Consider the following 13,215-nt stretch of genomic DNA (forward strand, 5'->3'; position numbering starts at 1 on the left):
CTAAGGGTAGGAGCCTCTGCAAACACTGCAACAGAGTTGCCCTATGTTTGTGGCCTTTTAAGGGCAAGGCACTTAAGGCTAAGAAGTGGTACTGGAGTTCAATAGTTATGGAGACTCTACTGCCGTGGCCACCCCTACAGGAAGTTCCAGGTGACATAGACAGGCATCTCTATTTTTCTTCTACAAGCAATTTATTTTCCTCAACCCACATCTCATGGCCCCCTCTCATACAACCACCTCCCACCTTCCACATCCCACACACTGCTTCCATAAATACCTGTCACTCTCCCTCACTTCATTTACTCTCAGTAATGCCACTTTTCTTTCATCTTTGCCCACAGGCCTCTCCCAAGTTCACCCACTCTCACTACTCCTTTCATGCACATCATTTCCCATTTTCCTAAAACCACATCAAACTTTCACACTTGCCCTCTCAGCATGTTCACATCCAGCAACCTCTCCTTGCACATCTGTCAGTTAATCCATAATCCAGGAATGCCACTCAAATCTCAACCCAATTCAGTCACAAATTCATAAATATGCACCTTTTTGTACGTTTTTTCTCTTTATACCTGTTCTTGTTTCCCACCTTAGAAAAGTAGCACTGGGAACACACAACTGAGCCTTTGAGGGAAAAATACTTTCTTTGCACCTTCACCCTATTCCTGTTCTTGAAAAGTAAGACTACACAAGGGGAGGATTCCTAGCCTCCCACTACTGCCCTCTGAGTGGTTCATAATGTGTAGGAGATATGTGGGTCATATTTGCTACGATATGACATCTTGACATATTTTAGGTGATTAGTGTAGATTCAATTATTCTGTTTCTTACACACAGCAAAAATTTTACATCTACTTCATTTCTTATCTCCTTCAATCTATTGCCATCCATAAATCATTACATATCTCTCTCTTCTTTCTGGGCATGGTAGGTTAACTTTTTAACCTTTTGCATGCAAGAGAGAAAAAGTGATTGTGTGCATTTGTGTTTGTCAAAATAAACAATGTGCAGAGAGCACTACATTTAACTTCAGTATAAGCCAAGCTCTTATAAAAAAAAAAAAAAAAATAAAACTAGTAATCTAATCTTATTTCTGATAAACTTTACCTGAGTATAAAGCAATGCCCATTTTAGCTTAAATGGATGCTCAACATGATCTTCTAATCCCTTCACAAACTTCTTGGCTATTTCTGGCATACGATAAAGTGAATGAGACTTTAAGCTCCACCGGAGGTCACGTTGAAACACTGATTGATCACAACCTGAAAAATAAAGTGTACTTGATACCGGAACTGATCGTATCATTTGAGGACTAAATGATTTCAAAGAAGATACAAATTTTGATGTTTTATCTTCATATCTAAAATCAACTCACTCTCAGACTTCCCATCACATCCATATGCAAACTCATATCATTTAAAACTACATTTGTTTTCTTCTAGCCATATCTATGTTTCATAATCAATTAGCATTTATCATGCTCAGAGGAGGACACAATGAGTAAAATCCTAGTAAAACAGAATTCAAAACCTGCCAATATGATTCTTCCTTGTTATTTCCAAGTTTAACCTCTTCTTAGTAATAACAAAATACCTATTTTCACAAGATTTCTCTTATTATGCATAAATCTACATACAGCAGGCTGGTGATGTGATCATACAGCAAGGTGATGATATGGTCATGCAACAGGGTGATGATATGATCATACAGCAGGGTTGTGATGTGATCATACACTTCACTCTTCCCTGACATTTTCTTCAAATTGCTATAAGTACTTTCTGATTTATAAAAAATCCTTCCCCTTCATACTCAAATAATCTAAATTCTTCCATTCAACATAATCCAATGGACTGCCTATATAACTGAAATAATCTCAGGGATTATACTAATTTCAGTTTCTGGTTTTCTAATAAGACAACGCTGGTAGAACTGACATGTTATAACCATGCATACCAAAACAGTTTGGTTCATCTATGATGTCAAGGTTCTGGATATATTATCACTTCATTGTGGTGGGCACCTGCTTCCTCATCTACAAGCATTAACAATTATACCTTAAAACTGCAATATGAGCATGCTCAATGTGCTACCCACCTAAACTCAGAAATTTTCATATTTCCCAAATTCAGTACAAGGAGATATATTTTACATAATCATGCATGAGCTTCAAATCATGGGTAGAAAAAACAACTACTCTCACACATACATACAAACAATGGAGGGTAATACATGAATCTTCAGAGAAAAAAATAAGTAGCATACTTTACAATTATCTTTTTTTCTTATCTATTCATATGATTCATATAGGGGTAAGTGTATTCATGTACTGTATTATCGAAGTCCACACTTATGGTGCGTAAAGGGAGTGTCCAAATATAAACTTCTACAGCTGTTCATAAATCTGGCTCAAATTTTGATGTACTATGTTGGACAAAAGTCCCTTCCCTCAGCCTGCTACAATATGAATGAATCATCTGAAGTTTGAATAACAAAGTAAGTGAGGGAAGTGTCGCAATCATCCAACAGATGGCTCACTATGTGTGAGCATAATAGGTTATGAGAACCAAAGGTGGATGGGGGGCAGAGGGCAGGAAAGAGAGGAAGGTTGAGGTGGAGTGAAGAATGACATCACAAATACAGTAATACCTTTGGAATGTGATTAGGAGTTGAATTAGTACTCTTACTATCAATGTAAACGGTATCTTTTTTTAGAATTATGGTAGCAGTGTATGTCATATTCAAAATATGTTACAGATGTCTGTAACCCTTCCTCCATCCCTGTGTGTGTCCCTCCTTCTCTACTGTCATCAAAAATATATATATTTTTCATGTACATATTTGTGTATATGAGTTGATGGGCCATTCTCTGTCTGTTTCCCGGCACTACCTTGCTGATGCAGGAAACAGCGATTAAGTATAATATTTCTTTTGTTATCAAACTTTGTTGCTGTCTCCCGCATTAGCGAGGTAGCACAAGGAAACAGACGAAAGAATGGCCCAACCCACCCACATACACGTCCACACACGCATATATACATACCTATACATCTTAACGTATATATATATATATATATATATATATATATATATATATATATATATATATATATATATATATATATATATATATATCAACTCTATCATATGCCTTCTCCAGATCCATAAATGCTACATACAAATCCGCTTGCTTTTCTAAGTATTTCTCACATACATTCTTCAAAACAAACACCTGATCCACACATCCTATATCACTTCTGAAACCACACTGCTCTTCCCCAATCTGATGCTCTGTACATGCCTTCACCCTCTCAATCAATACCCTCCCATATAATTTACCAGGAATACTCAACAAACTTATTTATATTTATTATACTTTGTCGCTGTCTCCCGCGTTTGCAAGGTAGCGCAAGGAAACAGACGAAAGAAATGGCCCAACCCCCCCCCCCCATACACATGTATATACATACGTCCACACACGCAAATATACATACCTACACAGCTTTCCATGGTTTACCCCAGACGCTTCACATACCCTGCTTCAATCCACTGACAGCACGTCAACCCCGGTATACCACATCGCTCCAATTCACTCTATTCCTTGCCCTCCTTTCACCCTCCTGCATGTTCAGGCCCCGATCACACAAAATCTTTTTCACTCCATCTTTCCACCTCCAATGTGGTCTCCCTCTTCTCCTTGTTCCCTCCACCTCCGACACATATATCCTCTTGGTCAATCTTTCCTCACTCATCCTCTCCATGTGCCCAAACCACTTCAAAACACCCTCTTCTGCTCTCTCAACCACGCTCTTTTTATTTCCACACATCTCTCTTACCCTTACGTTACTCACTCGATCAAACCACCTCACACCACACACTGTCCTCAAACATCTCATTTCCAGCACATCCATCCTCCTGCGCACAACTCTATCCATAGCCCACGCCTCGCAACCATACAACATTGTTGGAACCACCATTCCTTCAAACATACCCATTTTTGCTTTCCGAGATAATGTTCTCGACTTCCACACATTCTTCAAGGCCCCCAGGATTTTCGCCCCCTCCCCCACCCTATGATCCACTTCCGCTTCCATGGTTCCATCCGCTGCCAGATCCACTCCCAGATATCTAAAACACTTCACTTCCTCCAGTTTTTCTCCATTCAAATTCACCTCCCAATTGACTTGACCCTCAACCCTACTGTACCTAATAACCTTGCTCTTATTCACATTTACTCTTAACTTTCTTCTTCCACACACTTTTCCAAACTCAGTCACCAGCTTCTGCAGTTTCTCACATGAATCAGCCACCAGCGCTGTATCATCAGCGAACAACAACTGACTCACTTCCCAAGCTCTCTCATCCCCAACAGACTTCATACTTGCCCCTCTTTCCAAAACTCTTGCATTTACCTCCCTAACAACCCCATCCATAAACAAATTAAACAACAAACTTATACCTCTGTAATCTGAGCACTCACTCTTATCCCCTTTGCCTTTGTACAATGGCACTATGCAAGCATTCCGCCAGTCCTCAGGCACATCACCATGAATCATACATACATTAAATAACCTTACCAACCAGTCAACAATACAGTCACCCCCTTTTCTAATAAATTCCACTGCAACACCATCCAAACCCGCTGCCTTGCCAGCTTTCATCTTCCACAAAGCTTTTACTACCTCTTCTCTGTTTACCAAATCATTTTCCCCAACCCTCTCACTTTGCACACCACCTCGACCAAAACACCCTATATCTGCCACTCTATCATCAAACACATTCAACAAACCTTCAAAATACTCACTCCATCTCCTTCTCACATCACCACTACTTGTTATCACCTCCCCATTAGCCCCCTTCACTGATGTTCCCATTTGTTCCCTTGTCTTATGCACTTTATTTACCTCCTTCCAAAACATCTTTTTATTCTTCCTAAAATTTAATGATACTCTCTCACCCCAACTCTCATTTGTCCTCCTTTTTGCCTCTTACACCTTTCTCTTGAACTCCTGCCTCTTTCTTTTATACATCTCCCAGTCATTTGCATTTTTTCCCTGCACAAATTGTCCAAGTGCCTCTCTCTTCTCTTTCACTAATAATCTTACTTCTTCATCCCACCACTCACTACCCTTTCTTACCTGCCCCCCTCCCACGCTTCTCATGCCACAAGCATCTTTTGCGCAATCCATCACTGATTCCCTAAATACATCCCATTCCTCCCCCACTCCCCTTACTTCCATTGTTCTCACCTTTTTCCATCCTGTACTCAGTCTCCCCTAGTACTTCCTCACACAAGTCTCCTTCCCAAGCTCACTTACTCTCACCACCCTCTTCAACCCAACATTCTCTCTTCTTTTCTGAAAACCTCTACAAATCTTCACCTTTGCCTCCACAAGATAATGATCAGACATCCCTCCAGTTGCACCTCTCAGCACATTAACATCCAAAAGTCTCTCTTTCGTGCTCCTATCAATTAACATGTAATCCAATAACACTCTCTGGCCATCTCTCCTACTTACATACGTATACTTATGTATATCTCGCTTTTTAAACCAGGTATTCCCAATCACCAGTCCTTTTTCAGCACATAAATCTACAAGCTCTTCACCATTTCCATTTACAACATTGTACACCCCATGTACACCAATTATTCCCTCAACTGCCACATTACTCACCTTTGCATTCAAATCACCCATCACTATGACCCAGTCTCGTACATCAAAACTACTAACACACTCGGCTGCTCCCAAAACACTTGCCTCTCATGATCTTTCTTCTCATGCCCAGGTGCATATGCACCAATAATCACCCATCTCTCTCCATCCACTTTCAGTTTTACCCATATCAATCTAGAGTATACTTTCTTACACTCTATCACATACTCCCAATACTCCTGTTTCAGGAGTTGTGCTACTCCTTCCCTTGCTCTCGTCCTCTCACTAACCCCTGACTTTACTCCCAAGACATTCCCAAACCACTCTTCCTCTTTACCCTTGAGGTTCGTTTCACTCAGAGCCAAAACATCCAGGTTCCTTTCCTCAAACATCCCACCTACCTCTCCTTTTTTCTCATCTTGGTTACATCCACACACATTTAGACACCCCAATCTGAGCCTTCGAGGAGGATGAGCACTCCCCGCATGACTCCTTCTTCTGTTTCCCCATTTAGAAAGTTAAAATACAAGGAGGGGATGGTTTCTAGCCCCCAGCTCCCATCCCCTTTAGTTGCCTTCTACGACACATGAGGAATGTGTGGGAAGTATTCTTTCTCCCCTATCCCAAAGGATATACATATGTTTTTTATATATTGTTTTGCTTTGTCGCTGTCTCCCACGTTAGTGAGGTAGCGCAAGGAAACAGACGAAAGAATGGCCCAACCCACCCACATACACTTGTATATACATACACGTCCACACACACAAAAATATATACCTATACATCTCAACGTATACATATATATATATGTACACGCACAGACATATGCATATATACACATGTACATAATGCATACTGTCTGCCTTTATTCATTCCCATCGCCGCCCCACCACACATGGAATAACAACCCCCTCCCCCCTCATGTGTGCGAGGTAATGCTATGAAAAGACAACAAAGGCCACATTCGTTCACACTCAGTCTCTAGCTGTCACGTAATAATGCCCGAAACCACAGCTCCCCATCCACATCCAGGTCCCACAGAACTTTCCATGGTTTACCCCAGACGCTTCACATGCCCTGGTTCAATCCATTGACAGCACGTCGACCCCGGTATACCACATCGTTCCAATTCACTCTATTCCTTGCACGCCCTTCACCCTCCTGCATGTTCAGGCCCCGATCACTCAAAATCTTTTCACTCCATCTTTCCACCACATATTTATTTATTTATTTATTTTGCTTTGTTGCTGTCTCCCGCATTAGCGAGGCAGCGCAAGGAAACAGATGAAAGAATGGCCCAACCCACCCACATATACATCCACACACGCAAATATACATACCTATACATCTCAACGTACACACATATATAAACACACAGACATATACATATATACACGTGTACATAATTCATACTGTCTGCCCTTATTTATTCCCATCGCCACCTCGCCACACATGGAATAACAAACCCCTCCCCCTTCATGTGTGCGAGGTAGCGCTAGGAAAAGACAACAAAGGCCCCATTCGTTCACACTCAGTCTCTAGCTGTCATGTAATAATGCACCGAAACCACAGCTCCCTTTCCACATCCAGGCCCCACAGAACTTTCCATGGTTTACCCCAGACGCTTCACATGACCTGGTTCAATCCATTGACAGCACGTCGACCCCGCCATACCACATCGTTCCAATTCACTCTATTCCTTGCACTCCTTTCACACTCCTGCTTTTCACCCTCCTGCATGTTCAGGCCCCGATCACTCAAAATCTTTTTCACTCCATCTTTCCACCTCCTATTTGGTCTCCCACTTCTCCTCGTTCCCTCCACCTCAGACACATATATCCTCTTGGTCAATCTTTCCTCACTCATTCTCTCCATGTGACCAAACCATTTCAAAACACCCTCTTCTGCTCTCTTAACCACACTCTTTTTATTTCCACACATCTCTCTTACCCTTACATTACTTACTCGATCAAACCACCTCACACCACATATTGTCCTCAAACATCTCATTTCCAGCACATCCACCCTCCTGCACACAACTCTATCCATAGCCCATGCCTCGCAACCATACAACATTGTTGGAACCACTATTCCTTCAAACATACCCATTTTTGCTTTCCGAGATAATGTTCTCAACTTCCACATATTCTTCAACGTTCCCAGAATTTTCGCCCCCTCCCCCACCCTATGATTCACTTCCGCTTCCATGGTTCCATCCGCTGCCAGATCCACTCCCAGATATCTAAAACGCTTTACTTCCTCCAGTTTTTCTCCATTCAAACTTACCTCCCAATTGACTTGACCCTCAACCCTACTGTACCTAATAACCTTGCTCTTATTCACATTTACTCTTAACTTTCTTCTTTCACACACTTTACCAAACTCAGTCACCAGCTTCTGCAGTTTCTCACATGAATCAGCCACCAGCGCTGTATCATCAGTGAACAACAACTGACTCACTTCCCAAGCTCTCTCATCCACAACAGACTGCATACTTGCCCCTCTTTCCAAAACTCTTACATTCACCTCCCTAATAATCCCAGCCATAAACAAATTAAACAACCATGGAGACATCACACACCCCTGCCGCAAACCTACATTCACTGAGAACCAATCACTTTCCTCTCTTCCTACATGTACACATGCCTTACATCCTCGATAAAAACTTTTCACTGCTTCTAACAACTTGCCTCCCACACCATATATTCTTAATACCTTCCACAGAGCATCTCTATCAACTCTATCATATGCCTTCTCCAGATCCATAAATGCTACATACAAATCCATTTGCTTTTCTAAGTATTTCTCACATACATTCTTCAAAGCAAACACCTGATCCACACATCCTCTACCACTTCTGAAACCACACTGCTCTTCCCCAATCTGATGCTCTGTACATGCCTTCACCCTCTCAATCAATACCCTCCCATATAATTTACCAGGAATACTCAACAAACTTATAACTCTGTAATTTGAGCACTCACTCGTATCCCCTTTGCCTTTGTACAATGGCACTATGCAAGCATTCCACCAATCCTCAGGCACCTCACCATGAATCATACATACATTAAATAACCTTACCAACCAGTCAACAATACAGTCACCCCCTTTTTTAATAAATTCCACTGCAATACCATCCAGACCCGCTGCCTTGCCAGCTTTCATCTTCCACAATTCATCTTCCACAAAGCTTTTACTACCTCTTCTCTGTTTACCAAATCATTTTCCCTAACCCTCTCACTTTGCACACCACCTCGACCAAAACACCCTATATCTGCCACTCTATCATCAAACACATTCAACAAACCTTCAAAATACTCACTCCATCTCCTTCTCACATCACCACTACTTGTTATCACCTCCCCATTTGCCTCCTTCACTGAAGTTCCCACTTGCTCCCTTATCTTACACACTTGATTTACCTCCTTCCAAAACATCTTTTTATTCTCCCTAAATTTTAATGATACTCTCTCACCCCAACTCTCATTTGCCCTCTTTTTCACCTCTTGCACCTTTCTCTTGAACTCCTGTCTCTTTCTTTTATACATCTCCCACTCAATTGCATTTTTTCCCTGCAAAATCGTCAAATGCCTCTCTCTTCTCTTTCACTAGTAATCTTACTTCTTCATCCCACCACTCACTACCCTTTCTAATCAACCCACCTCCCACACTTCTCATGCCACAAGCATCTTTTGCGCAAGCCATCACTGCTTCCCTAAATACATCCCATTCCTCCCCCACTCCCCTTACCTCCTTTGTTCTCACCTTTTTCCATTCTGTACTCAGTCTCCCCTGGTACTTCCTCACACAAGTCTCATTCCCAAGCTCACTTACTCTTACCATTCTCTTCACCTCAACACTCTCTTTTCTTCTCTGAAAACCCCTACAAATCTTAACCTTTGCCTCCACAAGATAATGTTAGACATCCCTCCAGTTGCACCTCTCAGCACATTAACATCCAAAAGTCTCTCTTTCGCGTGCCTATCAATTAACACGTAATCCAGTAACGCTCTCTGGCCATCTCTCCTACTTACATACGTATACTTATGTATATCTCGCTTTTTAAACCAGGTATTCCCAATCACCAATCCTTTTTCAGCACATAAATCTACAAGCTCTTCACCATTTCCATTTACAACACTGAACACCCCATGTATACCAATTATTCCCTCAACTGCCACATTACTCACCTTTGCATTCAAATCACCCATCACTATAACCCGGTCTTGTGCATCAAAACCACTAACACACTCATTCAGCTCCTCCCAAAACACTTGCCTCTCATGATCTTTCTTCTCATGCCCAGGTGCATATGCACCAATAATCACCTATCTCTCTCCATCAACTTTTAGTTTTACTCATATCAATCGAGAATTTACTTTCTTACACTCTATCACATACTCCCACAACTCCTGTTTCAGGAGTAGTGCTACTCCTTCCCTTGCTCTTGTCCTCTCACTAACCCCTGACTTTACTCCCAAGACATTCCCAAACCACTCTTCCCCTTTACCCTTGAGCTTCGTTTCACTCAGAGCTAAAACATCCAGGTTCCTTTCCTCAAACATACTACCTATCTCTCCTTTTTTCTCATCTTGCTTATATCCACACACATTTAGACACTCCAATCTGAGCCTTCGAGGAGGATGAGCACTCCCCGTGTGACTCCTTCTGTTTTCCCCTTTAGAAAGTCAAAATACAAAGAGGGGAGGGTTTCTGGCCCCCCCGCTCCCGTCCTCTTTAGTCGCCTTCTACGACACGTGAGGAATGCATGGGAAGCATTCTTTCTCCCCTATCCCCACCACATATATATACATATATTTTTTTTTTTTTTTTTTAATACTTTGTCGCTGTCTCCCGCGTTTGCGAGGTAGCGCAAGGAAACAGACGAAAGAAATGGCCCAACCCCCCCCATACACATGTATATACATACGTCCACACACGCAAATATACATACCTACACAGCTTTCCATGGTTTACCCCAGACGCTTCACATGCCTTGATTCAATCCACTGACAGCACGTCAACCCCGGTATACCACATCGCTCCAATTCACTCTATTCCTTGCCCTCCTTTCACCCTCCTGCATGTTCAGGCCCCGATCACACAAAATCTTTTTCACTCCATCTTTCCACCTCCAATTTGGTCTCCCTCTTCTCCTCGTTCCCTCCACCTCCGACACATATATCCTCTTGGTCAATCTTTCCTCACTCATTCTCTCCATGTGCCCAAACCACTTCAAAACACCCTCTTCTGCTCTCTCAACCACGCTCTTTTTATTTCCACACATCTCTCTTACCCTTACGTTACTCACTCGATCAAACCACCTCACACCACACATTGTCCTCAAACATCTCATTTCCAGCACATCCATCCTCCTGCGCACAACTCTATCAATAGCCCACGCCTCGCAACCATACAACATTGTTGGAACCACTATTCCTTCAAACATACCCATTTTTGCTTTCCGAGATAATGTTCTCGACTTCCACACATTCTTCAAGGCCCCCAGAATTTTCGCCCCCTCCCCCACCCTATGATCCACTTCCGCTTCCATGATTCCATCCGCTGCCAGATCCACTCCCAGATATCTAAAACACTTCACTTCCTCCAGTTTTTCTCCATTCAAACTCACCTCCCAATTGACTTGACCCTCAACCCTACTGTACCTAATAACCTTGCTCTTATTCACATTTACTCTTAACTTTCTTCTTCCACACACTTTACCAAACTCAGTCACCAGCTTCTGCAGTTTCTCACATGAATCAGCCACCAGCGCTGTATCATCAGCGAACAACAGCTGACTCACTTCCCAAGCTCTCTCATCCCCAACAGACTGCATACTTGCCCCTCTTTCCAAAACTCTTGCATTTACCTCCCTAACAACCCCATCCATAAACAAATTAAACAACCATGGAGACATCACACACCCCTGCCGCAAACCTACATTCACTGAGAACCAATCACTTTCCTCTCTTCCTACACGTACACATGCCTTACATCCTCGATAAAAACTTTTCACTGCTTCTAACAACTTTCCTCCCACACCATATATTCTTAATACCTTCCACAGAGCATCTCTATCAACTCTATCATATGCCTTCTCCAGATCCATAAATGCTACATACAAATCCATTTGCTTTTCTAAGTATTTCTCACATACATTCTTCAAAGCAAACACCTGATCCACACATCCTCTACCACTTCTGAAACCACACTGCTCTTCCCCAATCTGATGCTCTGTACATGCCTTCACCCTCTCAATCAATACCCTCCCATATAATTTACCAGGAATACTCAACAAACTTATACCTCTGTAATTTGAGCACTCACTCTTATCCCCTTTGCCTTTGTACAATGGCACTATGCACGCATTCCGCCAATCCTCAGGCACCTCACCATGAGTCATACATACATTAAATAACCTTACCAACCAGTCAACAATACAGTCACCCCCTTTTTTAATAAATTCCACTGCAATACTATCCAAACCTGCTGCCTTGCCGGCTTTCATCTTCCGCAAAGCTTTCACTACCTCTTCTCTGTTTACCAAATCATTTTCCCTAACCCTCTCACTTTGCACACCACCTCGACCAAAACACCCTATATCTGCCACTCTATCATCAAACACATTCAACAAACCTTCAAAATACTCACTCCATCTCCTTCTCACATCACCACTACTTGTTATCACCTCCCCATTTGCGCCCTTCACTGAAGTTCCCATTTGCTCCTTTGTCTTACGCACTTTATTTACCTCCTTCCAGAACATCTTTTTATTCTCCCTAAAATTTAATGATACTCTCTCACCCCAACTCTCATTTGCCCTTTTTTTTCACCTCTTGCACCTTTCTCTTGACCTCCTGTCTCTTTCTTTTATACATCTCCCACTCAATTGCATTTTTTCCCTGTAAAAATCGTCCAAATGCCTCTCTCTTCTCTTTCACTAATACTCTTACTTCTTCATCCCACCACTCACTACCCTTTCTAATCAACCCACCTCCCACTCTTCTCATGCCACAAGCATCTTTTGCGCAATCCATCACTGATTCCCTAAATACATCCCATTCCTCCCCCACTCCCCTTGCTTCCATTGTTCTCACCTTTTTCCATTCTGTACTCAGTCTCTCCTGGTACTTCCTCACACAGGTCTCCTTCTCAAGCTCACTTACTCTCACCACCCTCTTCACCCCAACATTCACTCTTCTTTTCTGAAAACCCATACAAATCTTCACCTTAGCCTCCACAAGATAATGATCAGACTTCCCTCCAGTTGCACCTCTCAGCACATTAACATCCAAAAGTCTCTCTTTCGCACGCCTGTCAATTAACACGTAATCCAATAACGCTCTCTGGCCATCTCTCCTACTTACATAAGTATACTTATGTATATCTCGCTTTTTAAACCAGGTATTCCCAATCATCAGTCCTTTTTCAGCACATAAATCTACAAGCTCTTCACCATTTCCATTTACAACACTGAACACCCCATGTATACCAATTATTCCCTCAACTGCCACATTACTCACCTTTGCATTCAAATCACCCATCACTATAACCCGGTCTC

The 13,215-nt window shown here is 42.2% G+C and overlaps 1 protein-coding gene across 2 annotated transcripts in view; it reads right to left on the bottom strand.

Moving 5' to 3' along the window:
* LOC139765001 (Fanconi anemia group D2 protein-like) overlaps positions 1-13,215 on the bottom strand; it is a 370,225-nt gene that overhangs the window by 342,375 nt on the left and 14,635 nt on the right. For both annotated transcript variants that reach the window (XM_071692052.1, XM_071692050.1), the window contains exon 4: positions 1,108-1,262. In XM_071692052.1, coding sequence (XP_071548153.1) covers positions 1,108-1,262 — 155 coding nt within the window. The remainder of the gene's footprint in view (positions 1-1,107; positions 1,263-13,215) is intronic.

Source organism: Panulirus ornatus, chromosome 52, assembly GCF_036320965.1.
Source record: "Panulirus ornatus isolate Po-2019 chromosome 52, ASM3632096v1, whole genome shotgun sequence".
NCBI classification, from domain to species: Eukaryota; Metazoa; Arthropoda; class Malacostraca; order Decapoda; family Palinuridae; genus Panulirus; species Panulirus ornatus.